Source organism: Aquila chrysaetos, chromosome 9, assembly GCF_900496995.4.
Source record: "Aquila chrysaetos chrysaetos chromosome 9, bAquChr1.4, whole genome shotgun sequence".
In the NCBI taxonomy this organism is placed as follows: Eukaryota; Metazoa; Chordata; class Aves; order Accipitriformes; family Accipitridae; genus Aquila; species Aquila chrysaetos.
In genome coordinates this window covers 22,005,355-22,027,264 of record NC_044012.1, presented here as the reverse complement: position 1 = coordinate 22,027,264, position 21,910 = coordinate 22,005,355, and the positions used below count along the sequence as shown (strand labels likewise).

Genomic DNA, 21,910 nt, shown 5'->3' with positions numbered 1-21,910 from the left:
TTCCAGTCATCTCAATTTTGGCGTCTTTGTTGTCTTCTCCCCCTCTCCGTTGCACCCTTGGAGTATTTCTAGTGCTTGGGTGGGAGGCTGGCAGCTTCGGCACACAGCTGGCCCAGGCACTGGTAGCAGTTCTGCCATCAGCTGGATACCTCTTGCCCAGAGCGGCAAATGATCCCAGCTGGTTTCTCAGCCCAGACCTTGCTCATGGAATAAAAATCAGGCGCTATCTGCTTTGCCTTACATGCTCAGGGCATCAAACCCCAACCCCGCAATAAATCCCATGTGCAAGGGGTTGTTAAGAGAGGAGGGAAGGGAATGAGGAAGCAAGGGAATGACTTGCAAAGGCAAGCGACTCCCTGGCCATTTTCCATACCATGCTGCTTATGATGCAAACCTTTCCAAAAGAGTCCCCAAGCACACATCTGCCTTTGCAACGCTCTAGAAAGCCTGCATCTTGCAGATAGTCTCTCCAGCTTGGCAGGGGATCGCAGTGAGTCATGTTGCAATTACACTGCTTATTAATATTTGAAAAAAGCAGTGAAGAAAGGACCCTGGTGATGCATTTCCTCCATGTGACATAACTGGGAATGGCTCAAAAGTAATTTTAAGCTGATTTATTTAATCCTGTCTTCTATTTATTTAAATATTTGGAGGGGTTTTTTTTTAAGGAAATCCATAGACAAGTCAATCCATTAAACACCACTGCTCAGCTGGCTCCCAACCAGATTTGCTGCTTTCTGCAGAGGAAATAGAAATGACCGAAATAGTAGGGGGTTTTTGAGCTGGGCGTTTTTGGGAACAATGAGGACAGATTGAGCTAGCTAACCTGCAGTGTCAGTGCCTATTAGAAAAGGGGACGCAGGGTGCTCTCTTAGCCATTACTCCCTGCTCAGTACAGTATTTGTATGCACAATCGCGTCGTCCTGGAGTAGACTGGGATCCCCAGAAGCTCTTGGCTAACGGGCTGGGGATCACCGGGTTAGTGTGGGGTCCTATGTGAGGTAACCCATCAGCTCTCTGGTGGAAGCATCTCCCTCCCCTTTCCAGGTAGGGGCTCCTCCGCACATTGTGTGATGTAGCACAAGGTGTATACACATCTTCAGGGGGTTTTTTGCTGTCTTCATCCTGCAGTGCTGCCCTCCCCAAGGGAACCTGGCTGGGCAGCAGTGCTGGCACCATCTTTCTTCCCAGCAAGGTTGAACATCCTTTTGCAGCGCCCGCGGATCCCCTGGCTTCCGTGCACGGTTTGGAGGCTAGCTGTCGCTCTCCTGATGCACCCTGAAGCTATCCTGGGGCAGTTGTTTCTCGCTAGCTCATCATCAAAGGAGAATCTGGCTTTGGAGGTTCAGTGGTAGTCAGGGCTTTGCATCAGACTGAAAGACCATGCTCAGGCACATTTTTTTAAGGTCTGGTCTTGCTGAGCTCCTCCAAGTCTCTCTGTGCACTTGCCGTGAATAAGCAAGCCTAAGGCAAGGAGAGACTTGAGCTGGATGGAGCCGGATCCATGCCCTTTAAGTTGTCACGCCTGTTTTTATTGTTCAAGTAGCACAAGGTGTTGCACCACCTCCACCATGTCGAACAGGGGCCAATATCTCATGATGCATTTGTGGCATCCTGAGTCATCCCTGCCTTCTCTATTATTCCCCTTCCTACCCAGTTCTCCTGGGCCAGTAAAGAAATGGTCAAGAGACCTAGTTAAAATTCACAAAGGCAGTGCAGAGAAGTCAGAGCGAAGCTGAAGCAAGCAGTTCTCTTTGATATGTAGACAAGTCGGGATACAGGATTCCTGGCTGTCAGATGTTGTACTGCTGCACTGCGTCACCTCGTGCTGGTTCCTGTGCTTCCCCACCAGGGAGATGCTCCATCCTGCATTTGAGACCTGGTTTTGAAGGCAATTTCTAAAAGCTTTGGTTAAAATTTGATGTGCTTAAAAACTTTCTTACAGCTCCAAGACTAACAGGATCCTGCTGGGAGTTGTTTTTTCTGCACAAGCTGCTCCTTTTGTCGGTGTGAGTCTTGCAGCCCTGACACCCAGTTGAAGAATTGATGTTAGAAAAGGTGAAAAGTCAAAGCCCAAATGCTCTTTAGGAGCAGCGGGTTGGATCTTTCCACCCACAGGTTAAAAGCACTGCTGCTGGTAGGCACTGCTGAAAAGAAGACCTGTTCTTCAGGTCTTCATCTCCCTCTGCAAGCTCCTGGTGCAAAGGTAGCTTCTGAGGTAGCTGTTCAGTTCCCTAGGTCCTTCCCAGCTGGACCCAGGTGCTGAGTTCAGGTGAATGCAACAGGCAGTGAGGGCATCTCTGAGAAAACTGTGAAGCAGTGATGCTGGTGGTTTTCTTTCTTTGCTTTGTTTTCCTTTCTCAGGCCCCAAAATTGAGTTACTTCTTCACAGCTGAACGTGTTCCTGTTTGCTTATCTGCTCCTCTCAATCTTGCTGGGGGTTGGAAGTTGTGCTGGGACTTTTGTCTGACTCATGGAGGAATGACGCAGGAGGTGGAGCTGGTGTCTGATGTGAAGCAGGATAGACTCCAGCTTCTTCTCAACTCTGCTAATGTGAAAACCTACCTGCGTTTATGCAGTGGCCAGGCAAGGCTTTGAATACAGCAAGAAGATTCAAATGATTTCTTAGCTTGCTGTTTGCAGCTGTATCTCCTAGAGCATCCTTAGAAGTGTCCTTCTGGCATGGGACAAGAGTTGGTACTCCTCCCTAGAGAGGGTTAGCTAAGCCTGGGCTACCACTGGCTGTGGAGGTAGTGATACTCCTGAACATCTGCATGACCTTCAAGCCAACCTCTTCACGACAACCTGAAACATTCTGCCCCTCTCTTGGGTTTCCAGTATTAAACAAGGGGAGGAGGAACCCCAGGTATGGTGGTATACTGGTATTCATCTCTCTCCTTTGCTGTTAACTCCTGCACCCCTCCTGTGTGTCCTACTGCAACAGTGCAGGGTTTTGAAGCCCAGGTCTCTGCCCTGCTCTCTGAGCTGTGCTGTCGTACTAAATCCTGGCGAACTTCTCCCATCACACCCGATTCCCAGTACAATGAAGCTGAACAAAAGCTTGTACCAAAGCGAATAGCTGTCTTAGCATGGTTTGGTTTGGAGCTTTGCTCTGTTGGTTTTAGAGCCATTGTGCTCCAGCTCCCAGCCTTTAATTCGCCTCAGCCGAAATATTGTGACTCTGTGCAAAGCAGAGGGTGTAAACTAAAGACTGCAAAGAGAAGAACTCTAATGTACATGTGCCTGGCTTTTATTTTAATTTTTCTGGTGGTAAAGCTTCTCTGGAGAGAGACTCAAAGCTACAAGGTACCAAAGCAGGGAGGCTACCCGTTTTCAAGAGGGAAGTTACACTGAGGGTAAGCTTAGGACTGAAATGGTGGGGTATAGAGAGAGGTATATAATTTCAGTTGGATGGTGGAAAATGTGGTCAGCCCAGCTTGCAATATGTGGAAGCAGCACGTAAGCAGAAGTCTTAAAGCAGGGCGGGGTGATGCTTTCTTCAAGGACTCGAGGTACTGCAAGGGCACTGGGTTGAAAGATAATCTGTGCACTGCATCGTGTAGGAATAGGAAGTTTCTTGAGGGGAGTGCGATCCACAGGGAGCTTCTTAGCTCAGCACCAGTTCCAGACCATAATTGCATGGCTTGCGTATACATATGCACATACAGTTTGTACACATACCGAACAACTAGTGGTAAACTGGCAGTCCAGGCTCAAGATGGTGCTTGTAGCATTCCTGGGTGAAATCACAGAGCAGACTAAAACCACAGAAAACCCCTCTGCCACAGAGGACAGGCAATCCCTGTCCTGGGGAGCTGGCTTAGGGTGGGATGAAGGTGTAGGATGCGGGATTTGGTGAACTTGGCTTTGGGTGCCTGGCTCCCTGCGGTGCAGAGGAAGGTGCTGGATGGGAGACAGGGTAGCAAATAAAAGCCTATCATAAGCTCTGGGACTCAGGGTGCTGAATTTGAAGGGGTTGCAGGCATCCAGCCCCCTGCAGCATGGCCTGCAGGGATTCTCCAGGGCAGCTCCAGCTTCCTCCAGCCCCATCCCGCTGGCTGGACCTGTCCTGCCTCCTTCCCTGCCCTCTAATGCATGAAGAAATACCTCTTTGGCATCCCGCCCTGCGACTGGCATCAGGTGGTGTGTTAAGCTCCCTGTATGCTAATTAAACACATTTAAAGAGGTGCTGTGACGGTGCTTGTGCTCCTGCCGCTTGGGGTGTTGCAGACCTGGCCCTCACATACCCGCAGCAGGGAAAAATGGGGGATTTGCAAAAGCAGGAGTGAGGATAGGGAGTTTTCAGGTTGCAGCCTGGTTTTGGGTGGTTGTGGCCATATTACCAAGTGACTCCCACACACACTGCCTGCTGTATTCGCTGATGCTGTGAGCATGTGTTAGCACAACCTGGCAGGATTTGCCCTGGGGAGGAGAGGAGAAGCCCCCAGCCCTGCTGCCTTTCCTCTGCTCCCCATACCCTCCCGGTCGCAGGCTGAAATCTGGTGGCTGTAAAGGGAAAAAAAGGTCTTGGCAAGATTAGAGGATAAAAGTTGTTGTGCCCGGGACCTGAAAAGAAGTCCAGTTAAATTGGTGTGGGAAGATTAATGGTGGTTTTTCTTTTCTTTTTCTGTCTTTAAAGCCGGTGGAGGCAGGGGGGGGACGGACACAAGTTTGCTTTTCACACCGTGTGTGTCTGGGGCTTGGCCAGCCTCGCTGCTGGCCGCTCTTGGCTCCGGGACTGCCTGCCCGTGCTTGCCTCCCCTATCCTGGCTATGGCTAAAAGGTTTGGAGGGAGAAAAAAAAAATAAAAAATTAAGCCCTCTGGGGAAGAGCTCGCTGCATGTGGCGGCAGCGAGAGGCTGCGTTGGAGTGGTGGAGCAGGAGGAAGCACCCAGCAACATCCTCAGCTTTCCTGGTCCCCACCAGGTCGCTCCTCCACCCCGCTGTCTTGCCAGTCCTGGTGATGCCGTGGGGTTTTCCACAGCCTCCCTGATCTTGGTCCCCTTTGAAGAAATGCTCTGCAGCCCATAAACTTCTTGTTTTCCATCTTGGTAGCATCTTGCTTCAGTTGAACTCCTGTCTTCTCCTTGGCAAGAATAACCTTGTCCATGGTGTTGTGTGCTGCATTTGATTGCCTAGGGAATACCCACTCTCCGGGACATCCGAGGCTGCCCGTGAGCATCTCCCTGCTGCATGCAGGCATTTTCATCTTTTCACTTCTGTTTTTTTTTCTAAAAAACTTTTCCATAAATACCAGCAAGGACAGCATCTTCAGGAGCTCAGTCCCTATCCTTGCCATCATGTGTGCCCCAGGAGCTGCTCCTGCAGCCTGCCCTGGTGTCCTGGTAGTCAGCATGTGCTGTAGGGTGCTAAGTCTTGCTTCCCAGGGGTCTGCAGCAGATTTGGGGTCACCTCCCACCCCACCAAGAGCATCAAGGCGATGCTTTGCACATAGGGGGTGCACCCCATCCGGCACACACTATTCAGGGGCTGCTTTTCCCCTGCGCCGCTGCCAGCAGAGCTGGTCTCGGCTCCGTTCAACCAGAACAAGCAGCAAATTAACCTGACCTAGATCTGGAGAAGCCAGAGAGACCGACAGTTTTGTGTGCCCTCAAAATCCGTGCTCTGGAGGCAATACAGGGAGAAATCTTGCCTATTCCTAGGGAGGAGAAGTAGCTTATTTATAACTGTCTGATAACCTGCTCCTCGTCCCCTGGCTGTGCAAAGAGCTCTTCATCCCCATGCTGGGACTGGCTCACAATGTCGGCCGGGTCTCCCCATCCATTATGATGCTGCGTTCCCTGCCCCTTCCAATTCACGCTAACCAGCCCCATGCTTGCCCGGAGCAGGGGCACACCACCCTACATCTCATCACCGCTGGGAAACCTTCATGGAAATCCCTTCTGGGTCAGGAAAACATCCTCGGTGGCTGCTCCTCTGGGCTGGCCATCAGGATCGCGCCCTCGCTCAGCAGCTGGGAATGGCTTCGGCCCTTGTGCTCCTGGCACTGTCAGGTCCGACGGTCGCTGGGCTCCTGACGGATGGGACCGGCTCGCTCCTGGCGCAGCCAGCCCGTTGCCATGGCAATGGCAGGATATTGCTTTCTTACAGCCTCCTCACTCACACAAAGCCAGCCGCCAGCTCCAGCTTTGCTTAGCGCAGGGATGTGCAGTGCATACCAAGCGCTCGTGGCTTTCCTCTGTCCCTGGCTGGGAACCCACTCCAGAGTGTTCAGGCAAAAACCAGCAGGAGCCAGAGCTCCCTGCCTCTTTCCCACGGCTGGAAAACCCCGGGTCTTCGGAGCCGCCTGCTCCTCCTCTTCCTCCAGGTGTTTGTGCACCCATCCCTCCTGGTTCTTATTTCCTCCATGTTTTTCAATTGTAAAATCCAGTCCTTGCTGGTTTTTTCCACCTCCTGCCTGTGACCTACACAGCTGGCTTGGGGGGACACTCCTTAACCTCTCCAGAGCTCGAGATGTCCAGTCATGCCCTCGGTGGTGCCGGTCACTGCTGGCCAGGCAGCCTGGCCAGAGCATCCTGAGCCCAAGCAGCATCTTGGAGATGGGGCTCGGCACACGGCTCTGAGAGGTTGGATTAAGGATCTGACCTCATGGCATAAGACATGGCTCTAAATGCTTTGGGAGGTAGCAGGGGTGATTTTTGCCCAGCCCAGGGTCTTGGTCCTGTTTCCTGGTGCCGTGAGAGCTGCTGGTGAAGCCTACGCCGGCTGGTAGCCCACGTGCTGGGGTGGGTGGGAGGGCTTGGGAAGGGGATCAGGGCAGCAGCAAATGCAGCAGGGTGGCAATTGCGGGTGGGTGGTTTGTGCTGTACATCAGCTATGTGTTGAGATGGCCACGGCATGGTAGGATACGCCATCCTGATTGTGTTGGCATGCGTGCTGGGTTCGGCAAAATCAGTAGCCTGAACAAGAGTCCCGGCTCTCACCCGTCTGCTGGCTCTGGTAGCCAAGCACTGAGTCTCTTTGCCAGTTTTAGCCAAAGACAGTGAGACTTCAAAGCCTCCATGGGTGTTATTCCCCAGCTGTGAGAACTTGAGACCCAAATTAGTGCCTTCCCCCGCTCGAAGGCTGCAAGTTCAGCTGAGCCACGTGATCAGCCACTAGAGAATCTACTTAGGGCTTCAGAAGACCAGGCGTTGTGAGCTCTGCTCAAGGGCATCCTGTGCTTGAAACAAAACACTGCCAGCATCAGCTTATCTGAGCCACCGATGTTTGAAAGTCCTGCAAAGCTGGGTGGAGAGGGAGGACCAAGGTCTTTGCTCTGCTGAGGACCATAGCATTGCTTCCCTGGAAGAGGTTGAAGGCTGTCGATGGCAGTGATGTCCCATGATGGCAATGAGATCCCATCCTTGACAGTGTCACAGAGGTGCCATATTCTTCGGGGACAGCAGCATCATAGCTCCTCATTGCACAAGTTGTTGTTATCTTCTGTTTTTTCATCCCCAGGGGAGCCGCAGGATGGGACTTAATCGTGTTTATAGGCACAGGGTCTTCCCAAGTGTGCTGGAGCCTCGTGGTGCCTGCGGCAGGCTGCTTCCCCACAGCCAGCTCTGCACCAAAGCCTGGACACGTGCTGCCTGCTCAAAGGCTGTTGTGGGCTTAAAAATGAGCCCTAACTACAAAAAAACCCCCCAGCTTAAGATATCTACAACAGAGAAACCCAGAGGTCCCTCTTTCTTATTTTCGGGTGTCATATTTTCAAGTTCTGCATGACCAAAAAAAGGCGTAACTGGCTTTTTTTTCAGGGGCATGGGGGGTTTTTGGTAGCTCAGAAGCTAAAACTCCCATATAACTGCAGCTCCTCAAAACAATGCCTTGTGAGAACATGTGGAAAGCCTGGGACGCTGTGCTGGTGGGCAAGGGATGGTCATGGATATGCTACGCTGGATGCTGATGAGTTAGACATGCAATCGGCCCTTTTTGACAGCCTTTCTGCACCACACAGCCCCACTACACTCAGAGCATCAGCGACGGCTGATGAAACATCTAGACCCAAGGACATTTGAATGAAGGGGGACCCAAAATAGCCTGAGACATGAGAAGGGTTGAGGACAAGAAAAAAAAAACCCACCCTGTAATAACTTACCCAGAAATGCTATATATAGACTAATTTGACGATTTCTGGAAGGAAAGAAACCTGAATGGTAGCTCTGCCTCGATGTCCTGAGCACAGGCAGCCAAGCCTGCTCTGGGCTGCTGCCCTGAATAGGGTGAGCTGGGAGTGCAGGGGGTGCAGGCAGGCAGACTGGTGTTTGCCCCCGAGAACATCCCCATGCTCTTGCTGGGGTTGTCCCAAATCTGCGGTTATGAAGGGGAGTGGAGAAGGAAAACCCAGACCTCCCTGAAGTGCGAAGAGGGAGAAGCAAGCCCTGCTCCTGATTGTGTAAATTTGGTTTAATTTCACATGCTCCCTTGGGACTGACAGAGCAGAAACTGGGGTTTTTTCCCTCCTTTTCTCTTTCCTGCCCCATCCTCTCTGCAATCATTTGAAATTTCCACTTTGAACTTCATAGGTAGCCCTCTCTTCCCTACGTCTTTCTTGATGTGCTGGGATTTGGTGTTTGCTTCCCATCTCGCTCTCTCCGGCCGTGGGTTTGGAAAGGAAAGCTGACCCCGCCAGCGGCGTCTGCCCCTGTGCATGCTCACCCTGTGCCATCCCTCTCTCTGCAGGTTATCCTGAAGGACCTGGAAGTGCTGGCCGAGATCGCTTCTTCCCCAGCAGGACAGACGGAGGGTCACGGTCCCTCCGACGGCTCCGATGTGCGACCTGGCCCAGTGGAGCTTCACGTCCCGGCCAGGGCCGGCCAGCTGAGCTCTGGTGAGTGCCGCAGCTCTGTGCCGCAGCTCCATGCTTCCCCGGTCCCTTGATGCTCCGGCACCAGTCAGATTTGCTCGGGCAGGCGGAGAAACCTCTCTTGCAGTAATAAATGAATATATCCATTCCTACCCGGCATAGCTTGGGGATTGAGTCTGCCATGGTGCAGAATAGGGTACTGCTTTTTTTTATTTTTATTGCTCTTTCCTCTAGCTCATGTTTTGGGGATTTAGGACTCTGTTTAACAGCAGGATGCTGCAGAGGCCGGTGTGGAGGGAGGTCATTATTGCCCCATTTTTTATGGGACCTTGGGTACCAGCCTCTTCTCTCTGTGTAAAAGCCCTCAGAGCCTCTAAAAGCGGCTTGGGACGGCATGTTGGCTGCAGACCTGGGTGCCCAAAACATAGATGCATCTGCAGAGGGTTCAGTCTGTGTCCATGTTGCCTGTTCAAGGCTGCCCACATTGACTAGGAACTGCTGTGGTGCTCTGAGTGTCAGGTGGGACCTCAGAAGAGAGATGAAGAGGGACAACCCTGTTTTCTAGGGGCTGGGGGGATAAAAAAAAAAAAAGCCTTTCGTTAATCATCCCGGTACATCAGGAAGTTTTTTCCACCTTCCCTCATCTGTGGTTCATCCTTTGCAGTTGCTTGGCTGCCCCTTCTCCTCCGCTGCTGCTATTTAAGGCCCTCCCTGTTGTACTCCCCAGGCTAGGTCGTCCCGGCCAAAAGCACATTTCATGGCAGCTTTGCATTGCAACCCGAGCGCAGAGCCGAGTCTGCCTCTCCCTGTGCAGGATGCAGCCACGGGGCCTTGCAAAATCACCGCCAGAGAGGGAGGCTTCACTTTCCGCTCCCCAGGCTTTGTTTTCTCTGAAGATCCCAGATCACTCACCCCTCCCTGGGCTTAGAAATGTCTGCACCAGCTCAGGTTTCAGGTTGTTTGGGGTGGGGGGTTTTTTGGGGGGGTTTTTTTTTTTTGCAGATCTACCTGTTTCATGCTGGCAGCTTTAGCTCTGCGGTGGAGGGGTGGGGGCTGCAATGCTGGCAACCTCCCCAAGCCCTCTGCAACTCTCATCCATCCTCCTCATGTCAGAAGTGAGACCGCCTGGGTGGAGCAGCTCCTGCAGTGCTGGCCAAGCAGCTGAGGAGCTGCAGTTCAGCTCACACTGATGGTTGTCTGAGGTTTCCTTCCTTGTGGATGATCTAAAAATAGCAGGCTGGATGGCGTGGATCCTAACGGCTCCCGTGGCCCTGGTTAGCTATCTGGAAGAGCAACTTGGCTTCACTTATTCAAGTGTAATGTTTGAAAAGAGTCTGGCTCTCCCCACGTTGAGCAGATCTGCTGGAGCCGGAGCTCCTGTTGCCCCAGCATGGGGCAGCTTGTCCCCATGCAGGTCCTAATGGGCACTGGCTTTCTCACCTACTTTTCTCTTCCTTGTAATGTGCCAGGAAATTGTTTCTTTGGAAATTTATTTGGGGCTGAGCTTTGCAGGGTTGTTGGCTTTTACCCAAAGGCAGATGTTTTGGGGGAGGGGAAAAGGAGCCGGTTCATTGGCCTTGGACTTTTAACATGGCCCCAGTCCCGTCTGGTGCTGACCACCCAGGGCTGAAACTGGGATCGGCTGCTGGGCTCAGGTTCCCAGGGGAGTTGAGGGGTCACAGCTGGGCCAGAACCCTCCTGGATTACACCTGGAAAAGCAGAGGCTCTTGGAAAAGACTCTTTTTGTCGGAGGGTTGTTGTGGGGGCGGGCTTTTTTTGGAGCAGGAGGGTGGCTACTGGAAATTCCTATGTCTGCGCGTGGTCCCAGAGTAGTGGTGTATGGTGAGAGTGAGTGAACCCAAACTCTGCCCTGCAGGCTGAGACATTTGTGAGTACAGCACTTTCCAGGCAAAAATCACCAGGTGCTGGCACCAAAAAGAGGGTGTACCCCTTTCTGGGGTCACCGGTTTTTTATTGGGATGTATGGGAGTGTTCCCCAAGCACACCTCACTGGCTAGCATGCCTTGGCTCAGACAATGCTTTATTGGCAGTAGGATGCTATTGCACCATTGGAGGGGAGGCTGCAGGGTACTAGCACTTCCCTCTGCGGTTAAATCTCTCCGTTCCCTTCATCCCACTTTAGACTGAGATGCCATCGGAGCTGGCAGTGGGAGGAGAGCTGCTGAGCCATCTCAGGTCTGCTCCTCTCCTACCTCTGAGGCCCATCCGAGCGTGCAGTTGGTGGCTTTGCAGGTAAACGAGCATGGAGACCCCTTAAAATCGTTGAGCTCACAGCAGGTTTCCATGCTGTGCTCTCCATCTCAGCATTCCAGGCTTTGCCACCTGAGCAGTGAGGGCAGGAGGGGAGGTGGAAGGGGCCAGTGCCCCTGTGGTCTTCCCTCCACTTCCTCTCGCTCCCTTTCTTCCCTCGGGATGTGTTTATGCAGTTGTTTCCCTGCCATTGAGTTCGGTTTCCTTCAGATGCTGGTTGATTAGTCAGGAAAGCCGTGTCCCACTTCCGCAGCCCGTTCCCAGCTCCAGTTTTTATTTAGCCGCTTTGTTCTCCAGTTACGTAAGGTCAGCTGCCCTTGACGCCTTCTCCACACACAATGAGTTGGGGCCAGCCCAGCCCAGCCCAGCATCGCCTGGGAGACCCAACATCTCTCCTCCTAACCTGCTCCAGCTGCCCTGGGAGAGGGTGACTGGGTACTGACCTCCATGAGTCTCTCCTTGGTTATCTTCTGCCCGCTTTTCAGGGACAAGGTCCTCAGGGCTGTGCCCAAGAGCTCCCCAGTCTTTGGGGTGATGGTGCAACTGCCTGTCATCTGGTTTGTATGATGGGAATCCAGCTGTCTGCTTTGCTTCGGGAGTGTTTTGCCAACCCTGTAGAAGTGGGGACAAGGAGCAGATGACCCAAGAGTGGTTGTCACCAAGGCCAGCGGGTTGAGGGAGGTGATTCTGTCCCTCTACTCCACTGTGGTGAGACCACACCTGGAGTCCGGCATCCAGCTCTGGGGTCCTCAGCACAAGAAAGACACCGACCCGTTGGAGCGAGTGCAGAGGGGGGGCATGAAGATGATCGGAGGGATGGAACATCTCTCCTATGAGGATAGGCTGAGAGAGTTGGGGGTTGTTCAGCCTGGAGAAGAGAAGGCTCCAGGGAGACCTTATAGCAGCCTTTCAGTACTTAAAGGGGGCTTATAAGAAAGATGGGGACAGACTTTTTAGCAGGGGTAAATAGTTTGTAGCGACAGGACAAGGGGTAATGGTTTTAAACTAAAAGAGGGTAGATTCAGACTAGATATAAGGAAGAAATGTTTTACAATGAGGGTGGTGAAACACTGCAACAGGTTGCCCAGAGAGGTTGTAAATGCCCCATCCCTGGAAACATTCAAGGTGAGGTTGGACGGGGCTCTGATCTAGCTGAAGATGTCCCTGCTCACGGCAGGGGGGTTGGACTAGATGACCTTTAAAGGTCCCTTCCAACCCAAATTATTCTGTGATCCTATGATAGCATAGGTGCAAGCCCTCTAGCCTAGTTTTCAGCTCTGCTCTGCATGGGAGGAGAAAGCCCCCTCCAAAAGGATGCTGGTACAATCTGCTGGCTCATACAGGGTAGCTCTTGCACATATCTCTTCCTTTCTCCACAGCTGTGTAAGGAGAAGCGGTTATGACCCTTTGTTTTGCAGGAGGCACTTTCCTCTCCAGCTCAGTCCGGTCTCTCCTCCCTGGCTTCCTGCCAGAGATGGTGGGGACGGTGGCGTACCCTGTGAGCACCTCACACTATAGGATGTTTACCGGGAGGCTGACTCCATACGTGGGTGCGCTAACACACCTGAGGTCATTGGTTTCTACTGGCAATCCATGGACATCCCAGCAGTCAGTGGATTACTCTGGAGGAGGCTGCTAAAAGTCCCTGAGAAACGTGGTCTGTTGAGTCCAGACTTGCTGTATCCCCACTGGAGAACACGCAGCGCTCCAGAGCCTGGGCTGAGCTTGTGATGTTCTGTGATAGGGGTTTCCTATCGACATCTTTCTGAGGGATTTTGTTCTCAGTGAGCCAAACCACTCCCTTTACATTGTCTATCAGTTCATTTGTGTAGTCCTAGATCTGCAGAGGCAGCAGTGTAGGACAAGGTCCTACCTCCAGATGGTCTGGAAAACATTAGGGTGGTCTATGAAAACACTCGGCAAGAGTCTGTAGGGTGCACGGGGTCCGTGAAAGGTAGGAAAGAAAAGCTGGCTCATCGTCAGATGGCTCAGGTTTGCTAAACTGGCAAGGATAAAAGGGAAACGTCTCCATACTCATCCTCTCCACAAAAGGCAAGGAGACAGCTAACCGCACCATGGACCACTTGCTCTCAAAGGAGCCAGTTTCCAACAGCTTTCATGGGATCAGGAGTACGACAGCAGGGAGTGAAGGAGCCAGACGGGCAAGAGAGGAGAGACCTGTTGCTCCTGAGTGCTCTGAGCTCAATGCTCTGGTTCCTGATGGTTGGTGGCTCTACCATCTCCTTCCCTACTGGCCTGGAGCTGTTCAGTAGGGTTAGCTTTCAAAAACGCTCTTCTGCCTCTTGGAGAGGAGGGGAATTAGAAGAAAAGGGTGATTTGTTTCTTTTCCTGGATGCTCTGCAACGGAGGTGCTGGGATGCCCTGGAAAGCCCCAGGAGAGACCATCCAGACTGTAGCCATAACTCACCTGGCACGTCTTCAGGTATTGATCCCTCCTGCACTTGGCTGGCCAGAAAGGTTGGGGATTCCCAAATAAAAGCTGGGATTACTGGTCTGTAGGGGCTGACTCAGGAGAAGTTGAAGGTGTAGATAAGATGACTCCTAGCCAAGCACACCCTGTGTAGTTACTTTGCTGGGCTGCCTCAGTTTCCCCAAGATGTTGCAAGGAATTTGGAGGGCAGGGGGAGGAATGAGATGAAAACAATTAAACTAGCGAAATGAATATTGGTGCAGAAATGGCCGAGCAAAGTCCGTTGCTGCTTGTTCCTGCTTGCATGTTATCTTCCATATGCTTCACCTTTCCATGCGGTAGCCTCAGCCCGCTCTAAACACACCACCAAGCTTAACTGGTCCCGTTTTTGCAGCTCTGTTGGGTATTTTCTTCTTCTGTACATTGTCTGAGCTATACCCCTGCTGCGTTTTTGCTTATAGATTTACCTTGACAAAGAAAAACGAGCCAGTAGTGGACTGCTAATCTTCCTAGGAAACCCATTGGCATTATCATTGCCTGCTGCCTTCCTTCAAGGCAGGCACAAGCACAGACGCTGCATGGGAGTGGGGGGATCCAGAGGATCAGTGCAGCAAAAGCCTCATTTGGCATCAAAATACGTACCCTGGCTCATCTGGGGACCCCCTTTGGGGTGAGATGCTGAAGTCTTGGGAATTGCAAACCCACGGCTCTTAGCCAGGTAGGAAGGGGAGAAGCATCCGTGTGCCCAGGCAGCCCTGCAAAAGCAGGCTGAGCACAGCCTGTGGCCATGCAATCCATAATTTCGGTGGTTTTATTTCCTGAGCAGCATTCTGTGCTCCGGAGAGGGGAGAGCGGAGGTTTTGCAGAGCCCAGCTGAGCTGCCGACACGTTTGCATCTGTTTCCAGCTACACCGTGCACTGGGTTTTTGCGGGGAGGGGAGAGGATTTGCCTTTTTTATATCTCTATTTTTATCCTGGTCTGCGAGGCTTCACCACCCTGTGTTTGCAAAAGCTAAAATTCAAAACATCCTGGGGAGGGCTGCTGGCGGGAAGACGCCGCGCAGATTCCCACGTCGCCGCCCAGGGTTTCACCGAGCACCATCTGGCAGCGCCGACTCCCACGCTGCCGGCACTCGAGTAGAGCCCCACACGGGTTGAAGGCTCACAGACCAGCTCCGGCTGCCACCAGGTTTATCCCGACTGCTCTCGGAGGAGCCAAGGGAGATCATTCTCTGGGCTGAGCTGGAAACGTGATGCCCTGGGGAAGGCGCTCGGGTGGGAAGGATGCTTGGCCCCGCCAGCTCTTAGCTTGCCCTCCCTATATCCGAGCTGAAATTGCTTCAATTAAGGATTGCGGTAAATCATTTTAGCTAAACCACTGCAAATACCCTTGTGGATACTCTTTAAACAGCTTACCCAGCTTTAGCTTGCTTCGGAAAGGAATCAATTCTGGTCCAATCTTATTTAAATTTGGTTTAAATGGAGTTAAGCAAGTCTGCACCGGTTTTAATTAAGGCCAGTTTGAAACCAATTATGGTAAATTAGTGGAAGTTGCGTTTTATGCCAGGGTGAAGTTCGGCACTTTGTGGCCAAGGTAGGAAAAGCCAAGTTTGTGTCTGAGTCTGCCAGGTCCCCCCAGAGCAATCTGGGGACACCTTGGCCACTGTAGGTCTCGAGACAGCTCAGCCCATCAAGCAGCCAGACGGCCGGAATGTTCCAGCCTGCTATACAATATATATTTATAAGGGCCTTAATATAGATCCCTAATTGCCTGTCTTGGTTGATTTATAGCATGGCCATGCAAGCAATGGGAACGGCATGAACTGCCGGTAAGCGCTTGGGGATGCACCGGGGGTTTCGGCAGCCATTTGCCGCACTCCGCTCAAGCCCATGGGTGGGGGCGAGGGGACGACAGATGCTGGTGCTGGCTTAGGTGATCCAAGAAGCCCACTCGTGTCCCTCACTTTACCCCAGGCTGCGAAGCTTGCCTTGGGAAAGGATCCTGGGATGCAGGAGGATACTGAAAAGGGTCATTGAAAAGGGTCCAGGCTGGCTGGCTGGTGCAGACTTATTTCGGCCATGGAGCTGCAATTTCCATGTGCCTTTTATAGCCTCTTTCTACCAACTCTTGTTGCACTGCTCTGATGTTCCTGTGGGCCCAAAATTCCCATTTGTTCCTATTACAGTGGATATCTGGGCTGAGTTTCGTCATTTCTCTGAGCAGGGATCCTTATTCCAGCTCCATCCTCCATGCCAGATAAAAAAAAAAGGCAGCAGAGCTGTGACAGTGCCACCAGCCCCGCTCCGGGTACATTAACAGCCTATCTGGCAGGTTACAGATCTGCAAAGTCTCGCTTTGAGGAAAGGGGGAGAGGTGCAAGCTTCAATTAATTAAGCCACAGTTTTCTTAACACTTCTCTCTGCTTGTCTCTCGTGCTTCATAGAAACACTTGACAAGCTGCTCCTACGGTTCTGTCGAGCCGAGGATGCCACTGTGCTGAGCTGTAACCCACAGGGCGGCGAGTTGAGTTCCGGGCTACGCCGGGAAGGGTTACACGATGGCAAACAAGGTGCCAGCCACTTCTTAGACATCCTGTAAACACAGAGCGATCAGGAAGTTTGGAGGAATGGGAGGTTTTGCAAGAGAAATGTTTTGCCTGCTTGGAAGAAGTGTTGCCCTTTTAAACTCCAGCTGAGATTTGGTTGAGCCTTTTGCAGTCTGGGAGACTCCTACACATGGGTTTCTCACCCCCAGCGTTACCCCTGGAGAGCACTTGGGAAGGCTGCTCCGGCACGGCATGCCGTGGTGGAAGCCTTCCTTAGGGACACGCAGATGTAGCTGCTGGGCACCAGGTGGGCAAGGGATGGAGAAATGACCCCTTTTGAGTTCAGTCTCAAATGCATCAGAGGCAAAGGATGATGAAGCTCTCTGGGGCATGCAGACCGTCACATCACACTCTTCTCTCCTAAAAAAGCCAGGGCTAAGACTTGTTTTCACCATCTCTGTGTCCCAGTCCCTCCTTGCTCCCAGCTCCCTTGCTCCCAGGCTGGGCAGGAGAGTCGGAGGTTCAGGAGCAAGTTGATGGACGAAGATGGCAGGACTGGAGGCTGGAGGTTGATTGTCCTGCAGGTTGCAGCTGGGATCTGATCACCAAGGCAATTCTGGCTTTTGGATACTCAGCTGACCCAGCAGGTCCTTCTGAGTCTCCAGTCTGAGATGCGGGAGATGCTGCACCACCTCGGGAATGTGGAGCTGAGGGTGCTTCTGGCTGGTCTGTCTTACACCAGCATTCCCAGCCACAGGGCTCCTGAGCTTTGTCTTGTGCATGTCACTGCTGGCACCCCAGCAACAGGAGCCCTGGACCTTTCAGGGAGAAGAAAAATTGCTGCCACCTCCTGTTTTTCCCTTGGGATGTGTTTTAGGATATGTAATGGTTTGGCTGTCACCGGAAGGCATGCAAGGTGGTGCTAAGGTACAAAGCTGGCTTTGCTGTGCAGAGGGAGCACTGGGCAGGAACTGCTGCCTGTGCTGCTGCCCAGAGAGACCAGCCCTGGCAGCAGTACCATCCTTGATGCTGCAGGGGATCAGAGAGATGATTTCTGGGGTCTTGAAAAGGGAGAAACTTCAAGATCAGACAAGCTACAATGGTTGGGGCATTCCTAGCTGGTGGGGATGAAGGTGTGATGTCCTGCCTGCTGCTAGCTCTTGGGTTGCAGCACAGCTCTGGTTTGGATGCCTCAGCACTGCTGACAAAATGGACAAAAAAATACCACTTTTGCAGCTTTGAAAGATGGTTTCCATCTGCTCTTCACTTCCCCTTCCCACCAGAAGGAAAACCAGTGCTTGCTTTTGAGGCTCTGCCCATGGTACAGGCTGGGAGATACGAGGCTGAGCCACGGGCAGGCACGGTGGGAAGGCAGAGCTTCTCCATGTTGCCTTGTCCAGACCATGTCTCTTCTCAACCCACTTTTGAGCAGCGCTGAGCAGCTGTAGTGACGATGCATGGGGCACGGCTGTATTTTCACGCTGGGTACTCCCTGCCTTCAAACAAATGCACCGTTGTTTTGGAGTGTATCAGCTCAGCTAGATCCTATTTTTTTTGCCCAGATCATCTTCCCTGCAGCTGAGGGGAAACACGATGCTACGGCGAACACTTGTGCTCTGGGAGATGCCTGCTTCAAAGCCTGGTTTGGGGTTTCGGATGCACCAAGGGAGGGTGAACACACGATTCCAGCAGGGAGTAGACACCAGGTTCTGGTCCAGATGTCCTCGTCTTTCATTTTCCTTTTTCTTTGGCTGCATATGTTCTCTCAGATGCTAAATCCAAGCCTGGGGAAGCTGTCCTGTTTGAGCCCATGTCTGCATCTCTGTGTATCACTGGGACAGGCAGGGTGGAAAACAGCCTGGTGGCTTTTCCATCAGCTTTCCTCGTCTTTGGCGGCTTGATTGCATCTTTAATTGGCCGTTCCATGCTCTGCTGAGTCTCAGTAGAAGCAGACAACATACATAAATCAAACTCTTCAGGTTTCCTTCAACGATCTGACGGAAATACTGGCTGTTCTCAGGACAGGGGGAATAGCCTTGGGGTGCTCATGTGTGCCGGCTTCCATCCTTACCATGGTTAGATACGGTCTTTCCAAAGGAGAAATTAAGGGAGAGAGCTCCCCTTGTTGCAAAGTCGCCTTTAAAACACTCTCCAAACATTTACTTTGAGAGCCATCCTGCTAAATAAACCATCTCCCCTGCAGTTTTGCTCTGGGAAAAGCAATCTTTACCTGCCAGCTCCCTGCACTTGTGAGTTTGACGGGATATTTTTTCTAATGCTGTCAGTGTACCCTGAGCTGGGAGATGCCCTCCCTGGCTACCCACCCTGCAAATAGTCTCAGACCAAGTTAGGACATCTTACCAAGCGGGTGTCGCAGCAGCCCATGTACCTTACAAACTGGAGCACCGTTTGCTGTTAAACAAGTAATAGGAGCCCATCAAGAGTGAATTTATGGCCCTGAGAGGTGCAGAGGGGGATGCTGGCCGCTCGGCAGAGGCTGTGAGCAGAGGCTTGCCAGCTCCAGGTGCCCTGCGTGACAGGAGGGTGCAGAGCATGCCTTCCCTGTACCGCTAGAAATCCTCCAGCCCCAACCGAAATGCCTAAGGATAAAACACAAAAGAGCCTTGCAAGCCTGGAGTGCATTGGGTCTGGGTCTGTTGGAGCACATCTAGGCTCTCCTGAGCACACCATCTCTTCTTGACATCTCTCCTCTCTCTGCTTCCACCCTCCTGCTTTCACACCCTCCCCTCCGGCCGGGGCACTTCCCGCATCCTTCTTGCTTGGAGAGTCCAGCCACTCTCATTACCCTTAATTTTCTGCCTTTGAGACTTATAAATGTGATCTGTGATAGCTGTTGCCTTAACATGAAGCCTTGTTTGCATTCTGGGCAGAAACTGGCTGCTGCAGAAGCAGCTAGTGGGTTTGTGCCCCGACCCGGGAGGTGCTCCAGGAGCAGGGGTGCTCCAGGCTGGAGGGACCCCTGCTCCTTCGTGCCAGTCCCCCTTCCCTAACCTTCAGCTTCTTTTGTTATAAAGGTTTTTTGCAAACAAAGAAAAAAAGAATGTTTTTTTGGTACAGTGTCTAAGCTTGGAGCTCTGCTGTGGTTTGACCAGTACTTTGTGCTAGCCCCAGGGCACGTATGTGACATTGTTGCATCAAGTGGCTCCTGCTCCGGGGAAATCACATCACCAAGCGTAAACCAGTGGTCATCCTGTGACCCAGGGCTGAACGTGTGTGTCTGCCACTACGTACACACTGGGCTCAGGGCATCTGTGGCATGTGGGGCTGGATTAAAGGCTCTTCAATCCACCAGCAATTTGGTTTTTTGGGATGAGTGTATATGCCATATCTGAGGAGATGGGATTGCCTATTGATTTAGAGCCTCAGGCACCCCTTCTCCTATCAGCCACTGAAGCTGAACAGCTCCGGGATGATCTTCTAAAAAGCCCATTTCCTTGCTGCATGCTGCTTCACGGGCTAGGAACACCACAAGACGCTTTCCCCTGGGATGGAGAGAGCTGCAGCAGGGCTGGCTCTGCTTGAAACAAGTAGATGTGGTTATACGAGGCTTGGAAATCTTCTTGTCGTGCCCCAACCCTCCTCTGCTGAGTGCTGCGACCGTGTTTTGGGTGTCTGCGCTCTGATGGAGACTGCTTTGGCAGGAAGGCCCCAGCTGCTCTAATTTGCTTTCCCCTTCTCCTGCCTCCCCAGGTATGAAAGGCTTGGAGTGCTCGCCCTCCACCCCCACCATGAACTCCTACTTCTACAAGTTCATGATCAACCTGCTCAAGCGCTTCAGCAGCGAACGGAAACTCCTGGAGACCAGAGGAGCCTTCATCATCAGGTCAGAGCACCCTACCAGCCTCGCCGAAGGCCCCGAGCACCCCCCAGGCAGGGTGGGACAGGGATGATGGGGTCAAGCAGCCCAAGTACCGAGCTCCCTCAGAGTCAAAACCATTTCTACAAGCCTCCCTCGCTCACCGACAGACGGTTTCAGACCAAACGGGACTTGCCTTTCACATGTTGAGGCACCATATTTCTCGCTCCCGTCCCCGGAGGCAAAGTAGCTCCTTATTAAATAGTGTTGTCAGAGCCTGTTTCGTTAAGAAACAACTAGACCAGCCGGAGCACAAAGACAGGCTTGTGCTCGGGTTGCCAAGTCAAGTGAATCCCTCCACCCAGCTCGGTGAGATGCTCGCCCAGCAAAAGCCTCATCCCCTAAAGCCGTGTGCTTCAATGCACAGAGTTGGTAGGTTTTGCTTTGGCTTTTTAAGGAGCTGTGGCAGAGGCTGGAAAGCCAAGCGTTGTGGCAGTTGGCAGGACATCATCTTTAATGCAATGAGATCTGGGGCAAGGGACACCAATTCCTCAGCTCGCTGGGAAATAATGGGCTTAACGGTCAAGGCAAGGTGGAGAAATCAGTAAGGAGATTGGTGGGGGGAGGGGGCAGGACCCTGGGTTTTCCTCCCTTGCTTTCAGGGAGGTGGCGTCAAAATGAACGTGGGGAGAGCAAGAAACCCAAGCCATGCTCCCGTGGGAGAAGAGGGCTGCCTCTCCAAAGGCGGAGTGGTGCACGAGGTACTGATGGGGGGTGTCGTCACTGTGATTGGAAAGCAAAGCACGCAGAGCTCTCAAAATCTGCTAAGCTGAGCCGGGTGTTGAGTTGTACCTGCCTGGGCAGCAGTTTGTGCCGAAGTCTTTGGGCAGCCCGAGAGTGTGCCGAAAAGTTGCCGCTGGATTCATCTTGTGAGCGATGAACGTCGAGACGAAGCATGGCAGGTTGCAAAAAATGATGAAACGTGGGCAGGGCAGGGTTGCAGCCGCTGTTTGGGCTGCAGGCCAAGGATTTCGGAGGTTTCCCCCCACTTTGCATTAAATTTTAATGTAACACATTATATTTCCCCCCCCCAAAACAAATCTAGTTGAGCATATGGGGTTTTTGCTTCTGATAGGAATCTGGAAATGTTGGGTTTAGTCATATGGGGATCTAAGAATAGGGCAGAGACAATATCCTGCTCGTAGTGTCCCCTCTCTTCTCCCTGATCAGCACAGCCCCTGATTCGAGCAACCCTTGGCAGGGGAAGCGGCCCTATTCCTTGTTAAAGGAGCAGGGCAATTAGAGCAATAGTGAGCCCAAGCAGGGTCCCATTTAAAAGCTCTTATGTATTGCGGCCACCTCATATTTTTCCCTCTAGCTCTGGCAGGATGAGCCTTGGCTGGTGGGCCCAGCTTTCCCAGCAGCCAGCCAGCAGTGCGGTGGGACCGGCTTGCAGCAGCTCCACAAGCCGGGGCTTTTTACAGTGACTCATGCCCCAAAAAATCTGGTAAAGCGAAAAAAAAATTACTCTGTCCTTTGTCAAGTCACGTTGTAGCTCACACAGGGTAGATACAGGTCTGGAGCCAAAGTGGTGGTTCTGGGAGGGATGAGCCATGCCCTCAGGTACTAGTGATCAACTCTGAAACCTACTGATGGAGGTTGAAGTGCTGCTGTTAACTACATCTCTGTTGCCTCCTGAAAAAGCAAGAGGGGAATATAGAAGGAAAACTTTTACAGGACTTTTCAAAAAAGATTGATCTCTTGCCGGAGAGACCCAATGAACGTGGGAGCCTCGTGTTGCTATTTTTAGCTGCTTTTCAAATTGAAGCCGTATGCGCGTTCCCACGTTACATCCCTCCCCTGTCCACAAGCCAGCTCAGCTGTTTTGCACAGCAGGGTTAGAAGCCAGCCTCATGTTTGACTTGGGAGATGCTGGTGATGTTTCATCCTGAGCTGGAAAGCATGAGGGGGATGCTTGAGAGACTGGGACAGTGTGTGCTAAAGCATGGTCTTCCCCCACTGCTGGCACAAGC

The 21,910-nt window shown here is 52.3% G+C and overlaps 1 protein-coding gene across 1 annotated transcript in view; it reads left to right on the top strand.

The window, feature by feature from the left end:
* Positions 1 to 21,910, top strand: part of VAC14 (VAC14 component of PIKFYVE complex) — a 65,241-nt gene that overhangs the window by 22,382 nt on the left and 20,949 nt on the right. Inside the window, exons 13-14 of the mRNA XM_030025816.2 lie at positions 8,689 to 8,836; positions 19,772 to 19,904. Coding sequence (XP_029881676.1) covers positions 8,689 to 8,836; positions 19,772 to 19,904 — 281 coding nt within the window. The remainder of the gene's footprint in view (positions 1 to 8,688; positions 8,837 to 19,771; positions 19,905 to 21,910) is intronic.